This window comes from Myxocyprinus asiaticus, chromosome 7 (assembly GCF_019703515.2).
Source record: "Myxocyprinus asiaticus isolate MX2 ecotype Aquarium Trade chromosome 7, UBuf_Myxa_2, whole genome shotgun sequence".
NCBI classification, from domain to species: domain Eukaryota; kingdom Metazoa; phylum Chordata; class Actinopteri; order Cypriniformes; family Catostomidae; genus Myxocyprinus; species Myxocyprinus asiaticus.
The window spans coordinates 37065054-37092544 of record NC_059350.1 but is presented as its reverse complement, the minus strand read 5'-3'; the positions used below and the strand labels follow the sequence as shown (position 1 = coordinate 37092544).

The window sequence follows — 27491 nt, the reverse complement described above, 5'->3', positions numbered from 1 at the left end:
TTGCATAATTTTTGGGAATTTTTATTAGGAAAAATATTCAATAACTTTACTCTTATACAGTGTCACCAAAATCACTTCATACATCAATGGTCTCCTGTCGGTTATATTACAAAACTTAGTAAGGAAAAAAAGGCTTTTGCATAATTTTTGGGAATTAATTTTTTAGGATTAAAAATGCTCTGCTGCAAAATTTGTGCCAACTGAAATAAACATCTGTCCATATTAAATGAGTGAACTAATTTTGATGGCTCTTCTCTTGATGTTTGTGATACTATATTTTTATTCAAGACAAATTCACAGTCGTGTAGTCTTGGGCACATGCAGGTATACACTGTATGCCCACCTATCTTTCTTAGGATTTTGCGTATGCCCACCTGAAATAGGTTATGATACGTATGGCCGCCAGAACAATGAGTAGTCTTTTGACCCGGAACTTTTTCAATCTACTAACGCGATGCCGCAGCACCGTTGAGTAAATTGTGTATATAAATTGTAGATTTAGGCATGGGCGACATGGGCAGCCGCCCGGGGCGGCATCTTGCCGGGGGCAGCACAATATATATATATATATATATATATATATATATATATATATATATATATATATATATATATTTTTTTTTTTTGTATTATTATTATTTTAAGTGTAGCTACATATATTCTCTCTAAATGCGTACTGAGCTGCGGGAGTGCAACTGATGGCACTGGCAAGACAGACAGTCCGACTAAGCTGATCCACCAATCAGAACATTCATTTCAGACATGATTGGATATTTGCTAATCAATAATATTTTCCATTTCAGTAAGGGGCAGGACACTTCCAGCATCTGATGCACAAGTATCCCTGAAGTAACCATAATTTGCACTGTAAATTTATTTCCCTGCTAAACGTAAATATATGTACACTACCATTCAAAAGTTTGGGGTCACTTGACTGAAATGTTTCTCATGATCTTAAAAATCTTTTGATCTGAAGGTGTATGCTTAAATGTTTGAAATTAGTTTTGTAGACAAAAATATAATTGTACCAACATATTGATTTATTTAATTACAAAGCACATTTTTTTATTTAAAAAAAAAAAAAATTTTTTGAAATTGATGACTTGAGCCGAATAATTAAGAAAAGGAGCCACTAAGTGCCCAGCATATAGATGGGAACTACTTAAATACTGTTTAAAAAGCATCCCAGGGTGATACCTCAAGAAGTTGGTTGAGGAAATGCCAAGAGTACATTTCTGCAAAATCTAGGCAAAGTGTGGCCACTTTGAAGATGCTAAAATATTACATAGTTTTGATTTATTTTGGATTTTTTTAGTCACAACATAATTCCCATATTTCCATTTCAATTATTCCATAGTTGTGATGACTTTATTATTATTCTAAAATGTGAAAAAAATAATAAACATTTTTTTACAAAATAAAGAATGAGTAAGTGACCCTAAACTTTTGAACGGTAGTGTATATATGGGTCTTTCATAAATTCACAGTATGCTCACCTCTTCATACACTACTACACCACTGCAAATACACCATACAAAATGGCATAGGTCCAGTTGCACCAGTTTGACCAAATCACGATACTTTATACCAATGTAACTTGAAATCCTCACAACAAAGATAACTGGACAACACTTGTCAAAAATGATTGTATATCTTTTCACTTATTGGTCATAAAAACAAATGGAGGTTCACAAATAATTTCCTAAAATAATTTTTATTTTGGGACTGTAATGCACCAATAAACTGTAAAATATACTGACCACTGGGAAGGGCTCCTAAACTAAACTTTCATCCTTTTCCAAAGAAGCAGTTGAGTAAATATATGATGGATTGTGTGTTTGAGTCTGTATGTCAATTCATGAAAGAAGCCTAAACCAATGTTCTGGTTTGTAGAAAGCAAATAGGACACCTTCTTACATAGTTTCAATGCTAAAGAGATTCTGGTTCAAATTAATCAAAATTAAGTAAACAATCTTTAAAAACTAGGTGGTTTCATATAACCATCAGGGGTCTCCTGGTGTTTGACGTAAATTTGGTGCCACTACACTTTATCTTAAAAAAACATAAAGACTATTAAAAAGGAAGACATTTGAATATTTTTCCTAATACAAATTCCCCCAAATTATGTAAAAGCCTTTTTTTTACTAACTAAGTGTTGTGGTATAACCAACAGAAGACCACTGTTGTGTGAACTGAATTTGATGGTCCTACACTGTATAAGAGTGAAGTTATTGAATATGTTTTTCCAATAAAAGTTCCCCAAAATAATGCAAAAGCACATTTCTCCAAACGAAGTATTGTAGTATAACCAACAGGAGACCACTGATGTGTGAAGTGATTTTGGTGACACTACACTGCATAAGAGGAAAGTTATTGAACATTTTTTCCAATACAAATTATTCCAAAATTATGCCAAATATTTTTTTTTCCAAACTAAGTATTGTAGTATAACCAGCAGTAGACCGCTGATGTCTGAAGTGATTTTGGTGACACTACACTGCATAAGAGGAAAGTTATTGAATATTTTTGTAGTATCGCTTTTCGGTGTTGCACTTTGTAGACGGTCCCTGCGCACTTGTCTCACAGCCGGCTGCATGTAGAGACCAACTTTACTTGTCCAGCTCAGAGGACGGCTCGTTTTGATGAAAATTAGGTTGTAGGTTGTTGTCTACCTTACTACGGTTGGAAAGAGGCGTCTTTTGTGTTTTAACAACGTTTCGCTGATGAGTTATTGATTCGGGAAGTTCGAATCTGTGATTATATTTCCAACTTTACCGAACTCAATGAAGGAAGTGCTTGAATAACGGTCCGTTTCGTTTTTGATAATAATGGTTATAATCCGATGGCATTCTGCAGACTGGTTTTTCTCTAAAAACAGTCGATCACAATGGCAATAACGAGACCGTAGAGTTATTGAACATGCATGCTTGGTTACGCGTTAAGGAAGTCTTCTCGTGTGACGTTTGAAGGGACATCTGATGATGTGCACAGATAAGATAGAAGACCTTGCCTGCACTATACAGTACACGAGATGGCAATCTGTGAAAAGATACGTGCATGAGCACGTATAACACCCATGGGCTGTTATGGCTAAATACAAAGTCAGCTGTCAACAACCTATTTATTATGTAATTATTTTGTGGACTAGTCTGTTCTTGTAAATATTGTGATGAAATTATATAACATAAAACGTGTGCACTGCAAACTCCAATGTAAAGTGTTGCCCCATATTTGCCTGGATCCAGCGCTGCACCTGCCGCAGATTGTCCCGTTATTGATTTATTCCAGCGCGTGCGTCCTGTGTGTGCGCTTGACCGCAGCAGCTCTTCGTTTACGACACAGTGTTAAAGCAAGTGCTCTGATCTACAGTATGTTCAGGTTTGTGTAAAACAAACTTAAAGTAAATTCCAGATCACTGTGAGCTCCACACACCGCACTGCCAACTGTGCAGATCTATATAAATAGAGCGGCGTGGAATAACCAAGAGTCTCCTTTAATTACTGAATGGAAAGTATATAGGCCTACATTATAGCATAACAGGCAAATTGTGGGTTTTAAAAAAATACAAATGACACAATTACTAATTAAACTAATGGTAAACTTGGTCAAATATAGACCAAATGTAGAGTTAAACCAACAATTTAGAGGAATGCCAAATTATTAAAAATTTATAAAAAAGGAAAAGAAAAAAAAAGTTCTGATGACATTTTCTAAGTTTCATTTCATACAAGAGTCCATTTCTTTTAAGTAAATCTCTAAAGGTGCTGAAAGGTTGCGCAACTTTGTTTGAAAAGTTAAAATTGTATAAATTGTATAAATAAAAACACATTTAAAATAAATAACAATCAAGGCAATAAATATACAGATATCACTAAAACATGAACGTTATAAACAAACAAACAAAATAGATCTACAATACCCTCTGCTGGCCTTGACAAAACATACAGGCAGTATCTGCCTTCATAGTTTCACTATGTCCAGTTTCACAGATAAGCTTTCCCTTGTATTTTGAGTAATGGATTTGTTTCTGATAATTTCTAATAGCCTACTTCTAAACTCAATGTAGAACTCATGAAAACTGTTAATGTTTGAAGTACTAAAAATGTTACAACCATTGATCACATCCCAAAAATTCCATGTACAAAATTTTAACAAAGCACAAACACCACTGGTATTTCTGGGCCTTAAAAAGCTAAAGGATTCAGTGTCATGTACTGTATATGACACTATGGACATACTTTTTCTAACAAGGATGTTGGATCAATGCTGGATCAAAGGCATGAAAAAATGTATTTATTTATGTCATTTGTTACTCAAATTTGCACCCTTCTTCACACACTCCCACAGTGATAAAGGAACAATTCATAGTTACAATTTGCTGTTTATTGATTCAAAATTCAGGCAAAAAAGCATCAGTAGAATGTATTAAAAGAATAATTCAACCAAAAATGAAAATTCTATCATCATTTACTCACCTTCATGCTTTCTAGCTGTGTATGACTTTCTTTCTGCAGAACAAAAATGAAGATTTTTAGAAGAATATCTCAGCTCTGTAGGTCCATACAATGCAAGTGAATGCTGACTAAAAATCTGAAGCTCTAAAAAGCACATAAAGGCAGCATAAATGTAATCCATATGACTCCAGTGGTTTAATCCATGTCTTCTTAAGCGATCTAATTGATTTTGGGTGAGAACAAACCAAAATAGAACTCATTTTTTACTATACATCTTGCAACTGCAGTCTCTTGACACGATCAAGAGTTCAAGCTCGATTACACTTCCTATTGCTTGGCATGCGCAGAGCGCTAGATGGCGCTAGAAAGTGTAATCAAGCTTAAAATCATGATCATCAAGGAGACAGATGATGTCAAGATTTATAGTGAAAAAGGAGTTATATTTTGATCTGTTCTTGCCCAAAACTGATTGGATTGCTTCAGAAGACATGCATTAAACCATTGGAGTTTTATGGATTATTTTATGCTACCTTTATGTGCTTTTTGGAGCTTCAAAGTTTTGGTCACCATTCACTAACATTGCATGAACCTTCAGAGTTGAGGTATTCTTCTAAAATCTTAATTTGTGTTCTGCAGAAGAAAGTCATACTCATCTGGGATGGCATGAAGGTGAGTAAATGATGTGAGAATATTCATTTTGGGGTGAACTAAAGTTTTAAACTGAAAAGGCAACTGAAATGCTTTAAATCACATGAAAAAATGTCAAATCAACAGGTGTATTCATGTATCCAGTGGCTTGGCAATTGGGCCTAATATATTAGTAGATTTATTTTGTGTTACAGAGTTCATTGTAAGGTACAGTATTTTCTGTTAAATTTCAGACCTAAAACCTTTGCCAAAATGAGATGTCTAAAAAATTTGTTGCTTTATTCTAACGCACAAAAAATCTATTCAATAAACTGTTTTGACTTTAGTCTTCTTTTCAAATGTAAAATATTCCAAACATGTGAATCCGGCTTACTTCACAGATGCATTATGGAATGAATTGCTCAGGTATGGCATTTAAATTGCCAGTCAACATTTATTGACAAATCCTGAACAGATGGAATGAAAATGCTATGGAATCATGTAAACCAGCTACTAGAATTCAGATATCAGTTTCTTCCACAATAAGGCTGTTATGGCACTTACAGAACTAAAATACCACTGCTTTTATCAGCACAAACAGCCTATAAAGATACTTTCAATTTGCTCTTTATGCACTACTGTCAATTCAGGTCCCATCTTTTAAATGGTTTTTGGTAAAACCATTCTGGATTTGAGAATTACTGATTGAATACAATAGCTGTTATTTTGCAGTATTTCCCTTGTGTATCACATGATGTATGAGGTTATTCAGTTGGTTGCATTTTAAAACCGTAACCAGATAGTTGTCTCCTGCTCCAGCACATGGAATAATTTGTCAATTAACTCTGGTAACTACTGGTACTTTCTACAGAATTAAATTACCTTAACATTTTTTCAAACATTCTTCCTTTGCAACATCAATACATTCACAGTTCACTAGGTCATAAAGGCAAATAAAAGTTGTTGTTTTTTTCTCTTATTATTTCATCTCCAAGCTTAGGAAACTGAGAGGTAAAAAAAAAAAAAAAAAAAAAACACTTGTAAAAATTCTACACACAGTGTACAAGGTTAAAGGAATAGTTCACACAAAAATGAAAATTCTCTCATCATTTACTCACCATCGTGCCATCCTAGATGTGACTTATTTTCTTCTGCAGAACATAAACAAAGATTTCTAGAAGAATATTTCAGCTCTGTGGGTCCATACAATGCAAGTGAATGGGTACCAAAGTTTTGAAGCTCCACAAAGCAAATAAAGGCTGCATAAATGTAAACCATATGACTCCAGTGTTTAAATCCCTATCTTCAGAAGCGATATTATAGGTGTGGGTGAGACACACATCAATATTTAAGTAATTTTTTACTGTAAAATCTCCTCCCTGCCCAGTAGGTGGCGATATGCAGGAAGAATGTGAATCGCCAAAAAAATTATGCGGAAGTGAAAGTGGAAATTTATAATAAAAAATGACTTAAATATTAGTCTGTTTCTCAACCACACCTATCATATTGCTTGTAAATATATGGATTTAACCACTAGAGTTGTATGGATTACTTTTATGCTGCCTTTATGTGCTTTTGGAGCTTCAAAATGTTGGTACCCATTCACTTGCACTGTACGGACCAACAGAGCTGAAATGTGTTCTGCAGTAGAAAGAAAGTCATACACATATAGGATGGCATGAGGATGAGTAATTAATGAGATATTTTTTGGGTGAACTATTACTTTAAGGAGGCAGTGGTAATGTTTATGTGGTTACAACTCTGATCAAATGTTCTGGTATAAAAATCAAGAGTTTATTAAAAAAGTTGCTCAGATTTAGACTTAAGAGCATGTAAGCATTAAAAAGAGTGGTTCGGTATGCTATGTTAAGACTAAGAGCAGAAGTAGAATGTTCTGAATTTGTAATTCTTTGCGGTACTTCCTGTCACTCTGGTCTCGGAGTCAAGCCGTTCTTCTCAGGTTGGAAGAAGTTGCTCACAATGGCATCAACCAAGTTATCCAACTCAGTCTTCAACTGGTCAAGATCACTAGGGGAAAGAGAGAAAGAAAATGAGCTGGTTTATACATGATTAATGAGATATGATTAATGATATTATTATTAATGAGTTATTTAATAATTGCCAAAAGTGATGTTACTGAATTATTAAAGAAGTGCCAAGATTTTGATTATGTCTCTATGTCTTTTGTTTTGAAAGTTGAAGTGTGTAATTGACCCTTCGCTTAGCTCTGACCCCCTCATTGCTCTTACAGACAAGCTTTGAAGAAATTACCACAGGAATAAATAGGAGATTAGCTCTGCAAAATATTCTCATGATCTGAATGGATATTATTCTTATATGGGCTGGAACGAAGAATGACATTAAAAAGCATTTTTATCTGACGTCTTTTAAAAAAATGTGATTACAAACTGTGGAGACTTTGAATCAGAATAGAGACAAACGATTATTACAGTCACTTGACAAGAGAAAATTGTCATTTGATAGTGATTACACACCTGATAACATTAGTGTAAGTGAACAGAACTGCTCATAATATGTCTACAACACACTAATATGGTGCTGTGAACTCTTTATTTACTTTTGCCTCTTATGACCTGATTAAATTAATTCATATTAAGTTATTAAGTTATATTAAGTTGTTAGCTTTAATTTAGCTCTAAATTGAAGATTTATTTAAAGATTAAAAAAAAAAAAAAATACAGTGTATCTCCTCTCTGAGGCAACAGCATTTTTCCATTTTTCTAAATAATTTCTATAAAATTCTGAATTAAAACTACTCAAACACACCTAACTCCCACAGACTTTCATTACAAAAATACAAACACTTGTCTGAAAAAATGGTGGAGACAACAGCTGCTAAGATAGGATTGGTCGGTAACACTTTTAAGGAGGGTCTTAGAGAAGGCTCAATTTTTGCACCCCTAGCAGCACCAAACAAAACTGCAAAACAAAGATTGTTCCCAAATATATGGCTGTCCAAAGATGCCACACAATTTTTGTGATCTCAAGAACACTGCATTGTTTGGAACCATTTTTGTAATTATGTTTGGTGCTGCTAATGGCACAGATATTGCACACTTCACCTTTAAATTTATACAAACAACACTTTAGTGATAGTGAGAAATGATGAAGCTCTTTAAAACCTGTTTCCCGGTGCAGCACAGAGCTCTGTGTAATATTTGATTTTGGGCTCTGTGCCGCTGGTCCTCATTGTAGACACGCCCCCATTAGCGAAGGTAAAGGTGATCATGTGACTGCTCTTACTAGTGGGCAGAACCTGTGAGAAATGGTGAAAGACAGAGAGATAGAGTTCAAAAGACAAACATATTTATCACAACATCTGTCATAATCTCTCATAATGAATGACATTATCTTCTTGAAGAAAATCCACTGTCACTACATTTCTAGCTAATTAGTCTCATATGTAGTAATACGGACTGCTTTGTTGTCGGGCTGGTTGCTGTCATAGCCGGTGGTCAGGTCTCTCACTGCTGTGATGGCAAAGCTCCCACACTCTTTAGGATAGCACTTCTCTCCACTGTAGTTCCGAAGACGCTCAAACAACTGCTTGATGGTGTCTTGATTGTGACAGATGAAGTAGGAATTTTTGGTAATGTGGTAGCCATACCTGAAAACAGAGAAAGACAAATGGTTTAATTCAGCTCAAGTACAGAATTTATTCATGGTGTCAATGTCACATTTTCTGAAAGTGAGATATTTTATGACATACTCCTCATAAATGGACGTGAGTTGCTGGGACAGCGTTACGTTTTTAGCAGCCAGGTAGCAGGTAAACTCGCCAGCAATAGCAGCCGCACTCACACCATCTTTATCCAAAACTACAGGACAACACATGTAGCCTAGAACAACACATGAATCAAAAAGAAAACTTTCTGAGGTTTGGAACTTTTTACTATATATTTCCCACCACAGTGATGGTGGACCTTCTAAAATATACAGAAATGACTTGGTGTTTTAAAACAGAAAATGTAATAGTTACAGTGTATCCCTGTGGTCATCTCATTGAGTGCACAGAGAAAAAAATATTTTTTCTTCAAGCAGGCCGTTTCCTGCCATGTGAATTTTGTGTGGGCCTTATGACTGAAATTATGCCCCTGCAGTCAATAGTTAGGAACGTCATACATGGACCCTGAATGAACCTTCAGCATACACAATTAAAATCAGTGAAACAGCAGCAATGATGATACAGCCTCTCACTGTCCAGCACACAATCTCTTTGTGTGAGTAACGCAGAGCTAAAATGACTTCAATTAACCTTTTGAAATTGGTACTGACTCTTCCCCAATTACTGTAAGTAATCAAATCCTCCAATCAGAACAAGATGGTTAAGCTACTGGTATTATGCATTGCTGGGATAGCATTAAATTGACAAAGACAGACAGTAAAGGTTATTATTTTTTAGCAGAATGTTTACATCCAAAGCAACAGTACACATACTTAGGGTTAGGAATCAAGAACTGGTTGTTATTCAGAACCGGTTCCATTTTTAAAAGAATACTGGAACCGAATGGGTTTCATGACAATTGGTTCTCTTAACAGTTTTGAAATGTCTGCATTCTTCTGTAGATGTGGACAGACCATTACTTAGACAATACACGCATCTGAACTTCTGAAAATTGTGCATCTTATTTTCTGTCATCGGTGCATGAGAATCGGTGACAGATTCACAGTTGACAGTACTTTTGAGTGCGTTATTTGTAGTTTTGTTTTTTTCCAAGAATTGTATAATATTGTTGTATAATTTATTGTGTTCTGTTGAAATCTGAAATGATTTCATCATTTGACAACAGGCTACTGAGTACATGCAAAAAGAATAGAGATGTCCTTTTTTGAATAATGGAGACAACTTAGCAATTCTTCTGCTTTTGGTGTTTTAACCTAGGACCTTTGGGTCCAGATGTTTAACCACTACCATCAAAATTGCATAAATGCATAAAATATACATTTGAACAATGATTTATTGTAGTCTGTGGAAATTAATGTACCGATGGCTTCTTCGAAGGCAAACAACACAGTCTTTCCTTGATCCATCAGCTCTCTGGCTCTGTTTCCCATCCACTTAAAGCCTGTAAGTGTCTCCTGGATACCAAGAGAAAGAGAGACATGCAGAGAGTCAGCAACCAGGAAACTGATTAGAGATCAAGAAAAAGAGATCAAGTGTTCCAAAAAGTAGTGAGGTGCCTCGCTGTCTCCTGCCTACATAGGCAGTTGTCTTCTATGGCAGCATCCTTACTGAAATGAAGCCTCATAAGAGACCGATTTGGAAGACTTTTCATAGGTAGCAACTTCAGGTGTCATTCAAATAGCGCTCCTCATGCGCAATGCACGACACTCAACTCGCAAATGATTTCAGTACAGGTGACGCGATACTCTAATAAGCATAAATATGCATAGCACACACACAGATTTTGGGGAAAATAGTCAGTTTTCTATCATATTATTCTATTTGTTATCAATACTTTTTAATATTGAATGGATTATAAGTATATTTATAATAAAACATTTTATTTTCTCCTGCCATCTTGGATTTATTTTTCCACCAAGCTCATCAAGGTGCATTCTGGGATAGCCTACATTATGTCACTTATGATCGTGAAGGATAAATACAATGATACCTTAGAATTTGGCCAAAAAGACATATCTTAGGAGGCAGCATAATTAAGATACCTACCTTTTGGAACAGCCTTTTTTCGACAGGAGCGTGCCTATGATGCCTTAAAGTGCTGCCTCCGGAGGCAGCTCACTAGGTTTTGGAACAGACTCAATATAGTATATACATAAAACTGAGGCTCAAAAAAAAAAAAAACCTTCACAGTTAGAAGAGTATGCCCTTGTAGTTGCAGACTCATATTGACCTATAATGGAAGCCAATCTCAAAATCAATTCAAGTTTAACAATCTGTCTACACCGAATGTGACAGATGAGTCCACAATGGCTTGAGGCTGTCTATACTGGAAGTGTTGAATTGAACATCCTAAGATGATATGCAGCTAACACGGACCAATCAGATGCAAGCTCAAGGCTAGACTTGAGCTACGGCTAAATAGGAAAAAGAACGGACACGATTCAGTGATGCAATGCGCCGAAACGGCCAGTGTAGAGAGCATCGCTGATCATATGGGGAGCAATTGCCTATTGAAACGACGTAAAAGTGTAGACTAGGTGTTACTTGAAAAGAGGTGGCATGCAATTGAAGAGTGCCTTTAGGTACCTCAAAGTGGAAGCCCTCTTTAACAGCGATTGCTCTGAGGATTTTGGAAGAGACAGTGCTGGATAGCATGTAGACATCCTTGATGGAGGCTTTTCCCTCTCCCTTCTGCTGCTTCCAACAATGGAAAATCCACCAGCCGAGCAAAGCACCCAACTCATTACCAGAGAATACCTTCCACTGCCCACTACACACATAATGAGGGAAAACCATTGACTTAAAAATACCAGGAATGATTGCTATTCATAATATGATACACTGAATGCAAAGGACAAAAACTATGGCTTATACCAATTTAAAACTTTAAAACACTAACAATGACCTCTTCTGTTTCTCTGCAATAGCTAGTCGGTCAGCGTCAGGGTCATTTGCCAGAATCACAGTTGCCCCCTCTTTATCTGCAAGCTCGAAGGACAGTGTCTACACACAAACACATTTACAAACAGATTTGAATGCCTGTTCATCAGGGATAACATGAGAAAAGCAGAAATATCCCTTTGAAAATTTGAATGTACAGGCTATGTCTGTGTGTGGGATGAGTTGTACCAGGACTCCCTCTCCCTCCTCAGGGTTGGGGTATATGAGAGTGGGGAACTCTGGATCAGGATCTTTCTGCTCTTCCACAGCGTATGGCGGTTGAAGGTCAAAGGCTTTAAAAGCAGCCTGGACAAAAATATGTCCCACCCCATGAACTGACGTATGGACTATCTTCACCTCTGAACTCTTATTCAGCTCCCTGTGAGGAGAATAAAGGAGATGTGTGAAAACCAGACTGTTCCGATTGTGATTCTCAATGTCTTGATTTGATTAGATTCTTAATTTAAAACAAGGTATATACCAAATACATTGTCAATTTTGCTTAGATATTAAAGAAATGTAAACTAATGCTTTGAACTGTACAGGGAACCATCTAACTTTGTAAAAAATAATACAAATATTTAAATAGAATATTTATATTGATTTTATATACTATACAGTAGGAAGAAAAAGTATGTGAACCCTTTGAAATTAGCTGGTTTTCTGCATTAATTGTCCATAAAATGTGATCTCATCTTCATCAGTCACAAGTATAGACAAACACAATGTGCTTAAGCTAACAACATACAAACAATTATAATCTTTCATGTCTTTACTGAACACATCCCATTAAACATTCACAGTGTTGTCAAAAAAGTAAGTGAACCCTTGAATTTAATAACAGTTCAATCCTCCTTTGGCAGCAACAACCTCAACTAAGCGTTTCTGGTAGCTGCGGATTAGACCTGCACAAAAGTTCAGAATAAATTTTGGACCATTCTTCCTTACAGAACTGCTTCAGCTATATATATATATATATATATATATATATATATATACAGTTGTGCTCAAAAGTTTGCATACCCTGGCAGAAATTTTTACATTTTGGCATTGATTTTGAAAATATGACTGATCATGCAAAAAAACTGTCTTTTATTTAAGGGTAGTGATCATATGAAGCCATTTATTATCACATAGTTGTTTGGCTCCTTTTTAAATCATAATGATAACAGAAAATGCCCAAATGGCCCTGATCAAAAGTTTACATACCCTTGAATGTTTGCCCTTGTTACAGACACACAAGGTGACACACTCAGGTTTAAATGGCAATTAAAGGTTAATTTCACACACCTGTGGCTTTTTAAATTGCAATTAGTGTCTGTGTATAAATAGTCAATGAGTTTGTTAGCTCTCACGTGGATGTACTGAGCAGGCTAGATACTGAGCCATGGGGAGCAGAAAAGAACTGTCAAAAGACCTGCGTAACAAGGTAATGGAACTTTATAAAGATGGAAAAGGATATAAAAAGATATCCAAAGCCTTGAAAATGCCAGTCAGTACTGTTCAATCACTTATTAAGAAGTGGAAAATTCTGGGATCTCTTGATACCAAGCCAAGGTCAGGTAGACTAAGAAAGATTTCAGCCACAACTGCCAGAAGAATTGTTCGGGATACAAAGATAAACCCACAGGTAACCTCAGGAGAAATACAGGCTGCTCTGGAAAAAGATGGTGTGGTTGTTTCAAGGAGCACAATATGTCGATACTTGAACAAAAATGAGCTGCATGGTCGAGTTGCAAGAAAGAAGCCTTTACTGCACTAATGCCACAAAAAAGCCAATATGCCCGACAACACCTTGACACGCCTCATAGCTTCTGGCACACTGTAATTTGGAGTGACGAGACCAAAATAGAGCTTTATGGTCACAACCATAAGCGCTATGTTTGGAGAGGGGTCAACAATGCCTATAGTGAAAAGAATACCATCCCCACTGTGAAGCATGGTGGTGGCTCACTGATGTTTTGGGGGGGTGTGAGCGCTAAAGGCACGGGGAATCTTGTGAAAATTGATGGCAAGATGAATGCAGCATGTTATCAGAAAATACTGGCAGACAATTTGCATTTTTCTGCACGAAAGCTGTGTATGGGACGCTCTTGGACTTTCCAGCACGACAATGACCCTAAGCACAAGGCCAAGTTGACCCTCCAGTGGTTACAGCAGAAAAAGGTGAAGGTTCTGGAATGGCCATCACAGTCTCCTGACCTTAATATCATTGAGCCACTCTGGGGAGATCTCAAACTTGCGGTTCATGCAAGACGACCAAAGACTTTGCATGACCTGGAGGCATTTTGCCAAGACGAATGGGCAGCTATACCACCTGCAAGAATTTGGGGCCTCATAGACAACTGTTACAAAAGACTGCACGCTGTCATTGATGCTAAAGGGAGCAATACACAGTATTAAGAACTAAGAGTATGCAGACTTTTGAACAGGGGTCATTTCATTTTTTTTCTTTGTTGCCATATTTTGTTTTATGATTGTGCCGTTCTGTTATAACCTACAGTTGAATATGAATCCCATAAGAAATAGAAGAAATGTGTTTTGCCTGCTCACTCATGTTTTCTTTAAAAATGGTACATATTTTACCAATTCTCCAAGGGTATGCAAACTTTTGAGCACAACTGTATATATATATATATATACACACTGGCGGCCAAAAGTTTGGAATAATGTACAGATTTTGCTCTTATGGAAAGAAATTGGTACTTTTATTCACCAAAGTGGCATTCAACTGATCACAATGTAAAGTCAGGTCATTAATAACGTGAAAAATTACTATTATAATTTGAAAAAAATAAACTAAACTTAAACTACTTCAAAGAGTTTTCATCAAAAAATCCTCCATGTGCAGCAATGACAGCTTTGCAGATCCTTGGCATTCTAGCTGTCAGTTTGTCCAGGTACTCAGGTGACATTTCATCCCACGCTTCCTGTAGCACTTGCCATAGATGTGGCTGTCTTGTCGGGTCTTCTCACACACCTTACAGTCTAGCTGATCCCACAAAAGTGCTATGGGGTTCAGATCCATAACACTCTTTTCCAATTATCTGTTGTCCAATGTCTGTGTTTCTTTGCCCACTCTAAACTTTCCTTTTTGTTTTTCTGTTTAAAAGTGGCTTTTTCTTTGCAATTCTTCCCATAAGGCCTGCACCCTTGAGTCTTCTCTTTACTGTTGTACATGAAACTGGTGTGGAGTGGGTAGAATTCAATGAAGCTGTCATCTAAGGACATGTGAGGGGTCTATTTCTCAAACTAGAGACTCTGATGTTCTTATCCTCTTGTTTAGTTGTTTAGTGTCCTTGTTAGAGCCAGTTGTCCTTTGTCTTTGAAGAATGTAGTGTACACCTTTGTATGAAATCTTCAGTTTTTTGGCAATTTCAAGCATTGTATAGCCTTCTTTCCTCAAAACAATGATTGACTGATGAGTTTCTAGAAAAAGCTGTTTCTTTTTTGCCATTTTTGACCTAATATTGACCTTAAGACATGCCAGTCTATTGCATACTGTGGCAACTCAAAAACAAACACAAAGACAATGTTTAGCTTCATTTAACGAACCAAATAGCTTTCAACTGTATAATGGCAAGTGATTTTCTAGTACCAAATTAGCAATTTAGCATGATTACTCAAGTATAAGGTGTTGGAGTGATGGCTGCTGGAAATGGGGCCTGTCTAGGTTTGATCAAAAATGACTTTTTTCAATTAATGATGGTGCTACTTTTTACATCAGTAATGTCCTGACTACTTTGTGATCAGCTGAATGCCACTTTGGTGAATTAAAGTACCAATTTCCTTCTGAAACAGCAAAATCTGTACATAATTCCAAACTTTTGGCCTCCAGCGTATACAAATAATATTTAGCAAAAATCTTCACACATCCATTAAAAACTGGCATAAATGAAAATTTTAATAATGGAATTTGAAAAATCAAGATCAACATTTTTTACCCAGCCCTAGTATGCACTCAAAAGTATCTTTGTGAATATACCTGTGAAAGCAGTGCTGTTGTATGGTTTGATGGTATTTTCTATGTATGTCCTGGTATGGGTCTTTGAGTAGGGAACTCTGAAGAGCACCATCTGTGTCCCATGATTCTGGCCACGGCTCAAGGTTCTCTTCTATAGCTGCAGAGATGCCCTTATCATGAGGTGGAATGATCTGAGCTCCATTCGCCCAGTACACCTAAACAGATTAAAGTCCAATAAATTCTGCTCATAATACATTCTTCCAAATCAAATCAAATATCAAATATAGTTGGGGGGATGAATGATACCTTGTATCCATTGTCTTGTTTTGGGTTATGGGAGGCTGTTACCATGATGCCAGCACTCAGTCCTAGATGTGATACGGTAAACGGCTGAGAGGAGATGAGAGAAGAAGAGATATTATAAAGAAGTAGAGAAAGTATATTTTCATCATTTTTACAGTTTTATAATTGTTTACATATACATATTATATATAATTACACTACAAGGTAATTCACACATCAGTCATTATTTTGTGATGTTTTTATGCTCTATGTGTGTATATTAGAACAATCATATCTGCAATATACTCATGTATAGAGTGTTTGCATTTTTCAGAGCAAAAATCGCACAAAGTAAGAGGTCTAGTGCGGTGCTTTGAACATGCACAAAACACATGATCATGCAGTGCCAGCTTTCTGACTAGGCTGGATGAATACATGAAATCATGGCATTCAGAGGTTACTGGGGCAGCCAAGTAACAGACTTTTTTATTTTTTATTTTGAGATGTTGAAAATGGAAAGTAATGTGCACTGCATAAGTATATAATGTGCCATACATTTAGTCACAACACTGCATTGCTTCCATTGAAACATTCTTATTCATAAACTCTCAGTGACAAACTACTGTATCTTTTTTCTTAAGTTAAGAAACATGACGCATGGCTTCTATTATCTAGAATTTTTCTAAACTTGATGCCTTAAGGAATAATATTTTTTGTGTGTTTGTTTTTTTGGATAGAGTACACAGAGAGAATGCTTTTTGAAGTCTCCGGGTTTTGTGTGTGTCCTTGTGTGTGTGTGCGTGTGAGTGAGTGAGAGAGAGAGAGAGAGAGAGAGAGAGAGAGAGAGAGAGAGCAAAAATGCATGCAGGGCAGAATTAGGCAAATATACACTAATTATAAAAATACAAAAACGAGCAATCAAATGCTAAAACTCAGTGACCCCCAGTCATACCATTATAAAGCCCTGCAATACCAAGAGTTGAGCAAAGTAAACAGTCCCCTCTCTCAGCTGGTCCACAGCTTTAGTCCTGATGGTTCTCTAACATCCATTAACCTCCATCAAACTAAAGATCTGGACCAGAACAACCCGGCCAAACTAATTAGATACAGACAAATTTCAGCACAGATTAAAGATAATTATATCACCTACTGGGAAAATCAAACTTAACAACAGAGTAAAATGCAATGCTGTCTGGCCCTAAAAAGAGAAGACACCACGACAGACTATCTGTACACAGTGACAGATAAAAAACCGAGAGCAACCTTGACAAGGTACAGACTAAGTGGACACAACCTTGCTATAGAAACGGGCAGACACAGGAAAAAACGGCTGCCACAGGAAGAAAGGTTGTGTCCACACTGTGATCAAAACAAAATAGATACAGGGCTGCATTTTGTAACAGAATGCAAAAAATATACAGACATCCGGGAAAATTTGTATCACAAAATTAAACATATACACAGCACATTTAAAAATGTAACAAACTACAAAAAACTGCCCTTCCTATTAGGAGAACACAAAGACTGCTGTGCGATAGCAGCACAATATTTGTCTGTCTGCCACAATATGAGGAACAATGAGTGAACTGACTTTAGTATGTGTCTCCATTTTTTACTATGACACTTTCTTACTCTTAGTAGTTTGGTTTTTTCTTCCTCCTTTATATATATTTTATCTTTATTATTTAACATTACCATTTTACCTTATTTGTCAAGTGTACATTGCATATTTCTTTTTTTTTCTTATTATATAATGTACATTGTTTTGCATTGTCTTCATTTTGCAGTCTTATTTGAATATGCAGCTTAGCTGTAAATGCTTTGGCAATATGAATGTTCAAATATTTGTCATGCCAATAAAGCACCTTAAAACTGAAACTGAGAGAGAGACAGAGAGAGAGAGAGATTTATTAGTATTTACATGTTTCACTCTTCAGTTTTCACTTTTATTATTGTATTATTGCATCCTTCTTTTAATTATATTTTTATATTTATTTATTTAAAAATATATATAGAAACAACTTTGTAATGCTTTGGCAATACTGTTAGAAAACTGTCATGCCAATAAAGCAAAATTGAACTGAAATTGAAGAGAGAGAGAGAGAGAGAGAGAGAGAGAGAGAGAGAGAGAGTACTCATGAGTGTACTCAAGGGAACAGAGAAGTTGATGATTAGTAAAGAAGCTTCATGAAACCTTCTTGTCTCTTATGCAACAATCTCACAAATTGCCCACATGCAAATGTACCAAAGTGAATGTGAATATCTTCTTTGCTTTATCATGCTGTACTGTACCTGAATTGATATAATGTTCCTTCTAGCTTGTGATTAGCTCTTAGAAGCTGGAACAAGCCTTTTTGTAAATGGATTAAATCATCACTTCATTTAGGCTTTTTGCCTCTTTATTTGATAGCTCAGTGAAGAGGACACAGGAAATAACTGGGGGGAGAGTGAAGGGGAATGGGATTGGGACAGACTCAACAATGGGAACTAAGCATTGAGCAAATAAGGCTCTAATATGTCAAGAGGCTATGCGCTACTAATGTGACATCCGTCAGTGCAGCAGGTGGCTCATACGTACCACATAAGGAGTGGGCGTGATGTCACTGAAGAGGTAGACTGGAACTCCTCGGCTGATCAAGACAGAAGCAGCGAGGGAGGCAAATCTTTTACTGCTGCCACCACTTGGTGGGTGAGCGCGAGCATCATACCCGATCACCACTCCTCTCTGCTTCAGATCTTTAAAACACTGCTCAAGGTACTGACAGAAACCCTGCCAGAAATAAAGGATAAGGAAAGGAGAAAAAATAAAATATTGCTTGATGGTTATCATATATATATATATATATCTGGAATGGCTGTAGTATCACCCAAAAATGAAAATTCATTCATCATTTACTCACTTTCATGACATCCCAGATGTGTATGACATTCTTTCTACTGCTGAACACAAACAAAGATTTTTAGAAGAATATCTCATCTCTGTAGGTCCATACAATGCAAGTGAATGGTGGCCAGAACTCCAAAAGCTTAAAAAAAAAAAGAGATAAAGGGTGTTTCTCAATGCTAAGAACATGTTCTCGTTCTTGCATTCTTGTGAAAATCAGTCTTGCCTAACTACCTTGAAAGAGCAAACTCGGAAGACACAAGGACGTAAAACGTATCTATGCGAGTTTTGAGATGTGCTGCTGCGATATGTAGATTCAGCAACCTCTTAACTATTTTCTTTTTTTGGAGATGGGTGGTGACAACAAACAAGTCCACAAGAACGTAAGAACATAAGAACGCAAAAAGAATAGACATTGAGAAACAGCCAAAGTCAGCATAAAAGTAATCCATTAGAATCCAGTGGTTTAATCCATGTCTTCTGAAGCGATCCAGTTAGTTTTGGGTGAGAATAGACCAAAATATAACTACTTATTCACTTTACATCTTGCCATTGCAGTCAGTGCTGCCAACTATTTCTCATGGGAAGATGCCAAAGCCTTGCTGAAATGTTGCTAAAAGTAGCAAAATCATCTGATGACGTCATTTATTATGTAAGACGTCAAATTTACATACGTAAATGAATTGCTGTAAAGAGCTACAGCAATTCCTTAAAGGTGTAGTGTTGAAAAACCATCTTTTGTTTTTTATTTTAATTGAACTAAACATTTAACAATTAGTATTTAACCACTAACAAAGTCTTTCTAGCAAGTCAGTCCACTGTCTGCCATCTTTGGAATGCTCTCGGGAGGCTATTTCCAGTTATGCCAGTGCAGCTAATATCTACTTGAATGGAGAAAGACCAAAATCTCAAAAACGGTTGAAAAACGGTCAAGATTACGATCAAAGAATATATTTCAAATGACTGGTATCATAAATTGTGATTCTTTACCTCATATTAAGCTTAAATGCAATTTTTCTGGCTTGTATAGCTAATGCGCATGCACGTCCTAGACTTGATTGACAGGTGATGTCTGTATCTAAGATGATTGGCTCTTTTAACTGTAAGGCAGGACCTCCTTTCCATATCCGTTGACCGTTGGGCACTCAGAGCTCCTTGGTTGAGCGTTCCAATTTCTCCCATTCATTTCAATAGTAGTGGCCCATCTCTGCTAAATAATTTTGCTATCACTAATTGAAGTTGTCAAGCATTCAGCAAGTTGTGGTGGGCAGTGGGCAGTTTTTCTTTCTGTCGCCATATGTGGAAGAATGTCTCTAAAGCAGACTACAAAAGTCACTAAAATTGTTGCTAGTCGCTAGATGGCTTTTTAACTCGCGAAGGGCGTCAAAAAGTCACTATATCTAGCAGCAAAGTCAGTAAATTGGCGACAGTGATTGCAGTTTCTAGGCACAATCATGATTTCGAGCTCGATTTCACTTCCTAGTGCATGACGCATGCGCAGAGTGCTAGATGGCGCTACAGGAAGTGTAAATGAGCTTGAAGTCATATTTTGGTCAGTCCTCACCCAAAACCAATTGGATCGCTTCAGAAGACATTTATCAAAACACTGGAGTCTTATTGATTACTTTTATGCTGACTTCATCTCCTTTTTAGAACTTTTGGAGTTCTGGTCACCATTCACTTGTATTGTATGGACCTACAGAGCTGAGATATTCTTCTAAAAAAAATTGTTTGTGTTCTGCAGAAGAAAGAATGTCATACACATCTGGGATGGTGTGAGGGTGAGTAAATGATGAGAGAATTTTCATTTTTAGGTGAACTAACCCTATAAGGGTTACACAAGATTTTGTGTTCCATGCATCCTTCCATTTCCAACATATGTATAGTTTAAAATTGAATTAAGATGAGTTTCATTTTACAAATGCAAGTTTGACCACTTTTTTACTCAGCATCCATGTGTACAGGACAAAAGCAGCATAGGGTGGGTATAGAGTGTTCCAGGACACTGATAGATTCCACACTCTCTTGTTTTAACAAACCAACTGTTTTGACTAGCTGTTTTTTTTTTTTTTTTTTTTTTACAATACAGCCAGGCCTTCAGACACCAAACCAGTATGGGCAACATGAGTCACTAATTATGAATACTTTAACTTGTCTCAAAAAATTTTAATTTTAATTTTTTATTTTTTTTATCTGTCATAATGTTGGCGACTACTCAGAACGTGTCTCAGATAGCACGCGCTGAAAAAAAAACAGGTAACAAGCTTGAGTCTTTTAGAGTGTGCTTGGCTCGGAGATAATGTGTGTGATACATATGACATATGTCACCTGTGTGGTCTGTATGATGGTGAGGTCATTCATGCAAGAGACTCCAGGTCCCATTGCTGCTCTAAGTCCTGCTGTGCCAAACTCCATACGGGCCCCGAAACACTTCTGCAGCTCTGACACGGCACCCTCCTTAACCATGGCCTGCACAGCTGCAGCAGTCAATGGATTCTGTAAACACAGAAAGAGAAAATCACAATAGTACACATATTTCCACAACTTGTTGAGTGGCCCGTCCAACCTGCCACAGCAACACTGGCTCAACCAATTTTCTGTGTTTGGGGCGGGGCTGTCTGGAGGGTGTTTTCTGGAATCTGTTTGAAAACAGAAGTTATTTTTACTATTTCTTTTGGTGACGCTACTGGTGCAGAAATTACACACTTCTGCGGAGATGTGCAGAGACAACTTCGGTATAAAAAACTAAGGCATTTGGACACATTGTTAGAACAAAAGAAGAAGAAGGGTAAGAGAGCGGGGTGTCGACATGAACACAGCCTCTGTCTTTCTGGGCAGTGTCCGGATGACTTTGGTTAGTGATGAGTTTAACATGACTCATGTTCACCATGTGAGAGACAATATGCTTTCACTCTCTCCATAACTGAGACCATGTGAGGCATCAAGGCTAAGGGCTTCCTGACTGAAACCAGCACACTGTTCATCCCTACTCAATTCCATTACAATGATATGTGTTCTAGTGACTATACAACCACAGACAAATTAATTATGTAGTAAATACATAACAATACATAATACATTATTGTAGATAAAATCAAGAACTTCCATCCATCCTTCTTCTAAAGCTGCTTGTCCTTTGTAGGGTCGCAGGTACACTGTAAAAAATGTTTTATTTTTTTTACTGACATTTACCGTAAATAATTACAGATTTTTTCTGTCTTTTTCATAATGAGAGAATATACCTGTAAAATACAGAAAAAACAAGTTTTTCAATAAATCTGCTGTAAAAGTACAGTCAAAGTCTGTAACTTTAAATTTTAAGAATCCACCGTTTTATATATTTTTTTTATGGTTTTGAGTGTTAATTTAGTAGATATCAGTGTAAAAACACAGTTATCAGTGTAAAAACACTGACCAATAAATTGTTTTTTTTTTACATTTTTCCTGCTCTGTGTGCATTTATTTAAAAACACAGAATCTTTGTTTTTTACGCATGTTTGCTGTAAATTTTAAGTAATAAACACATTATAAAACCTAATGAAAATCAATTTTTCAGAACTGTCCTATAAAATTACTTCCAATACAGTGTAATAAAAAATACGACAACTGCAACTTAACAGAAATTTTCCGTTTTCTAACATTAAATGCATGGTAAATTTATTTCAGTTCCACATCAACAAAGACATTACATTTAACCAAAAACAGTAGCTTAACATCTGCATTTGACCAAACCTGGACTTATGGTCAAATATTAATGATTTAAAAATAAAAATATATTTGGACAGGGATATTTTAATCTCTACGCTCTAGCACAATACTTATTTTTATTATAATGCACTGGTCCTTCATACACACACAGAAACACCCACCGGGGAATAACCACTGGAGGGTCAACTTGGCCTTGTGCTTAGGGTCATTGTCATGCTGGGAAGTCCAAGAGCGTCCCATGCACAGCTTTCGTGCAGAAGAATGCAAATTGTCTGCCAGTATTTTCTGATAACATGCTGCATTCATCTTGCCATCAATTTTCACAAGTTTCCGCATGCCTTTAGAGCTCACACACCCCCAAAACTTCAGTGAGCCAACACCATGCTTCACAGTAGAGATGGTATTCTTTTCACTATAGGCCTTGTTGACCCCTCTCCAAACATAGCGCTTATGGTTGTGACCATAAAGCTCTATTTTGGTCTCATCACTCCAAATTACAGTGTGCCAGAAGCTGTGAGGCGTGTCAAGGTGTTGTCAGGCATATTGTAACCGGGCTTTTTTGTGGCATTGGGGCAGTAAAGGCTTCTTTCTGGCAACTCGACCATGCAGCTCATTTTTGTTCAAGTATCGACATGCTGTGCTCCTTGAAACAACCACACCGTCTTTTTCCAGAGCAGCCTGTATTTCTCCTGAGGTTACCTGTAGGTTTTTCTTTGTATCCCAAACAATTCTTCTGGCAGTTGTGGCTGAAATCTTTCTTGGTCTACCTGACCTTGGCTTGGTATCAAGAGATCCCCGAATTTTCCATGTCTTAATAAGTGATTGAACAGTACTGACTGGCATTTTCAAGGCTGTGGATATCTTTATATCCTTTTCCATCTTTATAAAGTTCCATTACCTTGTTACGCAGGTCTTTTGACAGTTCTTTTCTGCTCCCCATGGCTCAGTATCTAGCCTGCTCAGTGCATCCACGTGAGAGCTAACAAACTCATTGACTATTTATACACAGCCAATAATTGCAATTTTAAAAGCCACAGGTGTGTGAAATTAACCTTTAATTGCCATTTATACCTGTGTGTGTCACCTTGTGTGTCTGTAACAAGGCCAAACGTTCAAGGGTATGTAAACTTTTGATCAGGGCTATTTGGGTGATTTCTGTTATCATTATGATTTAAAAAGGAGCCAAACAACTATTGATAATAAATCGGAATCAAACTGAATCGTGAGATTGCCCCAAATTCTCACCCCTACATGGCAATACCACCATGTCCAAATAATATTTTCCCCATGCAATCCTAATCTGAATCTTTTAAAAAATGTATACTGAAACAGTCCATACTACAGATACATTGAGAATTATATAGAAGGTAATTAGTGCCGTTATTCACATTATTATTTTAGATACACATTATTATAAATCTTTAAAACTGTAGAAGCATTATTGTAAAGATCCACAGTAACCTTTTCTTTGCTTCCATTTGGTGTTTATTTTGAATGGTAGGTTCAGTTGTCATGATTGTTGAATCTCAACTGTCAAAATAAAAGATTGAAAGCATGTATTGTTGTTGCGCTTTTATTGTTCTGGCCAATAGCTTCACATTGTTTTAAAAGAGCAATAGTGTATTGGTTGGTATGTATTTATGTTAAATTAAAGTACACCATTCTTTTATCTACTGAAGCAAAATGTTCACATAATTAACATATTGATTCCTGTATAAAACCTGTAATTTAAACAACAAAAGGACCACAAAAATATGTATACTTCTAGGAATATATTGTAAAATTGGTAGACCATAAGGTGGTTTTAACAAACTTAAAATGTTATTACATCCCAAGCACTGTAAATTAATTGGAAAGTGTTGCATATTTAATGGATTATTTGATTTTAGAAATGTAACATTTTCTATGAATTTCTGTGAATATATTGAATGATCACATAAAATAAAAGCTTAGATCTGTGAACACACTAACCATAAACTTTTATATAGGGTTAATTACATGTAATTTTACATAATTTTTCTGTATTTAACCAATAGAATCCAGTATTGTAACAGTGAGATCTCATGGATAAACAGTACATCGTAATAGTTTGTAGGCAGGTCAACCAATATTTAACGATTATCCACTGTAAATTTATAGGTTAAGAACATTTATTGACAGATTATCTCTGTTGAAAATTTTTAAATAAGATTTAAAAAACAGTAAAGTGACTGTTAATTTAAATAATTTTTCTTTATTTTACTTTTAAATTTTTTTACTTTGACAGGCGCATGTTGTAGATTGATTGAATAATTCTATGACACAACATCATTCTGCTGTTATTTAAAAGATAGCAACCTTCAAATTGTGGGCTTTAATTGTATTTATGCCATATTTCCTTGATTTTATTACATTTTAGAGATGTTTTCTAACAATAAAAATGTGTAATTCTACTAAAATTTAGTCATAAAATTACAAAGAATATATACAGGGAAAAGCTGTAATTGTACAGTAATTCATTGTTGAATTAAGTATAGTATTTTACTGTAATTTTATGGTAACTGTTTGGCAACTTTTGCTGCCAGACATTTTACCATTTTTGCACACTTTATTTTTAATTTCTTTTACAGTGTAGTGCTGGAGCCTATCCCAGCCGGGCCAAAGGCCTGGACAACTTGGACAGGTGGCCAGTCCATCACAGGGCTAACAGACACAGACATCCACACTCTCACCTATGGGCAATTTAGACTTTTCTATTCACTTAACCTCCACAGTTTTTGGACTGTGGGGGAAACTCACACAAACATGGGTAGAACATGCAAACTCCACACAGCCTGGGACTCGAACCTGGGACCTTCATGCTGTGAGGTGACAGTGCTACCCACTGAGCTGTCCTAAAATCAAGAACTTATACATTACAGGGTGATAGAAGTAGCTCTTTTGTTGACTTAGGCCTAACTGTTTTTATTGAACCTTTTGGAAATATCTTTTAGATCTGTACTCAGCCAGTAGGCTTACTAGCTAGCTAACTATATGGCCAGCTCTCAAGTACTTATATAGCATTTTAAAAAGCAGTCAAAATGATACAATTCTACCTAATCAACCACCTTCAACTTCTGTTTAAAACCAATAAATGTGTTTCATCTGCCCTTATATCAGATGCCAGTCAAGCACGCAACTCCATTTACTGTAATGCCACTATACTAGTAGGTATTGCAAGTACATTCATGTAACTACCAATGTGATTTGAGTACTATATTTTGAGATTATCAGTCAAACGTAGAGGATATTAGTGATTAGAGGTTATACAGAACTTTTTAGTGTATCTAGGATGTAGTCACAGCCTAGGGCAGTCTAAAAACAGTATGCGCCTGTCAGTCTGTTTCATTGTTTTTGAATCATAGTGGCCATTTGCTCAGAGTTCAGAGAGGTCATGTGCTTGTTTTCAAATTATGTCTATCCAGCTTCGGCAGTATTTAAACCTCCCTCTCACCACCATAAGAGGTAAACATACAGTAATAAATGTATATGCATAAAATATATATAAAATATTGTACTGAAATCAGCCAGTGGGATATCTTTTAAAATTCCTCCTTGTGTTTTCCACAGAAGATAGAATGGGTTTACAGGTTTGGAACGGCATGAGGGTGAGTAAATACTGACACAATTTCCCTTTCTTGGTGAACTATTCCATTAAGAGAAACATTTGAGACTAAGATGTTAACTTGATGTTAAAAAGAATCATAAGAAAGAACTCAGTTTGTACAATACACCAATGCCCTGAAAAGTGACATGAACTGATTTAGTGGATGACCGCATTACAAAAGCAATGCCAGGACAGGACATTTCCTTTCGTAACTAGAGTGTTGGTTAATGAGCCACTGCAGTTTAAAAAAAAAAGAAAAAAAAGCCAGCACCTGATAGCCGCTGCCGTCTTTCATTTACAGCACTAAACAGGTCACAACTTATATGTTTAATAAGACAGGAGGTTTTGCAACATGTGTTTGATCTTACCTTGTCATACTGTAGCCACTGTTGGACAGCTTGGTCCAGATTACTGTCCCCTGTTCTTTCCAGGCTGTTCTCCATGGAGAATGGCAATTTATCAATAAACTAAACAGTAATTCAAGACGATCTCTTTCTCGTTCCCTAAACAAGCTGTACAATGTTGACGGTCGAGTCTGGATTAATTTTACGATAGCGTCTAGTGACAGTTGGTTTTGGACTAAGTGATTTTCGGACTGTCAAACAGTGGATGGAACCAAGAGTGGGCGGGGTTAAGTTTGGTCATGTGGGACGGGTACGCAGTTCTCTAACGCCATTGCGTAACTGCTCATTGGTGGACCAGTCGTGGTCGTCAACCTTTCTCCTAAGCAGCGGAAGATGAGCTGTTTTCTGTTTCCTCACAAAAGTAATTTATTAACTGTTATTAACCGTACTGAAGCGTCTCCTCCCTTGACATCCTTTCAAAAAGTGTACCGCCGCGTTACGCTTTGTTTTGCTAACTTTGAAGGCTCACTCTTGGTAGAGGCTTCTGGGATGCGAGGGTTCTTTGATATGTGCCATCGAAACACCACTTACATTAATTCAGTAAGAAGATATGAATTGGGCTGTAAGGTTAGAGATTGCCGATACTTAGATTTTTATCAGATATTTTTATTCATACATATATTTATAGAGTTTTATAACACATAGAGCTTGAAAATGGATATGAATGTTCCTCTGTATTATGTTAAACCTACGTCTTTCTAAACAAACGCTGTTATGTGAAAAGTAAAATTAAATGTTTATTAAAATAAATGACTCGCTCATGTGGAGCAGAATCAGCAAATGCAGATGCCTCGAGCTGTGTCTCTGCAGATATCATTCCATACAGCAGAGGGCGCCAAACCCTTGCTGTTTGTAACAGTGAAGTGTGTTGTGTGAGTGAGTTTGGGTGGTTTATGTGGACGATTTTTTAGGTTACAAACTGGTAATTACAAGGGTATTATGCTATAAATATGGTTT

At 36.5% G+C, this 27491-nt stretch overlaps 1 protein-coding gene across 3 annotated transcripts; it reads right to left on the bottom strand.

Moving 5' to 3' along the window:
* Positions 1 to 5044: 5044 nt before the first annotated feature.
* pgm2 (phosphoglucomutase 2) lies at positions 5045 to 26744 on the bottom strand. 3 transcript variants are annotated; one of them, XM_051701937.1, is made up of 13 exons: positions 26499 to 26744; positions 21126 to 21293; positions 18492 to 18683; positions 15938 to 16021; positions 15653 to 15846; positions 11857 to 12046; positions 11627 to 11730; positions 11314 to 11497; positions 10088 to 10181; positions 8812 to 8941; positions 8520 to 8709; positions 8225 to 8358; positions 5045 to 7109 (listed from the first exon to the last, which is right to left on the bottom strand). In XM_051701937.1, the coding sequence occupies exons 1-13, from the start codon at positions 26571 to 26573 to the stop codon at positions 7007 to 7009; spliced, it is 1842 nt and encodes a 613-aa protein (XP_051557897.1). In that variant the 5' UTR covers positions 26574 to 26744; the 3' UTR covers positions 5045 to 7006. The 3 variants fall into 3 exon arrangements, with proteins under 3 accessions (XP_051557897.1, XP_051557898.1, XP_051557899.1); XM_051701938.1 differs by having other exon boundaries at positions 11633 to 11730; XM_051701939.1 differs by lacking the exons at positions 21126 to 21293; positions 26499 to 26744 and adding an exon at positions 18814 to 19362.
* Between the last annotated feature and the right edge of the window lie 747 nt (positions 26745 to 27491).

Excerpts from the sequence above, each read along its gene's own strand:
- pgm2 (XM_051701937.1), bottom strand. The coding sequence starts at position 26,573 with ATGGAGAACAGCCTGGAAAGAACAGGGGACAGTAATCTGGACCAAGCT. Across the intron at positions 8,942-10,087 it reads TGCCTTCGAAGAAGCCATCG|GCTACATGTGTTGTCCTGTA; the intron begins GTACATTAATTT and ends GTGTTGTTCTAG. Across the intron at positions 8,359-8,519 it reads ACCAGCCCGACAACAAAGCA|GTTCTGCCCACTAGTAAGAG; the intron begins GTCCGTATTACT and ends CATTTCTCACAG.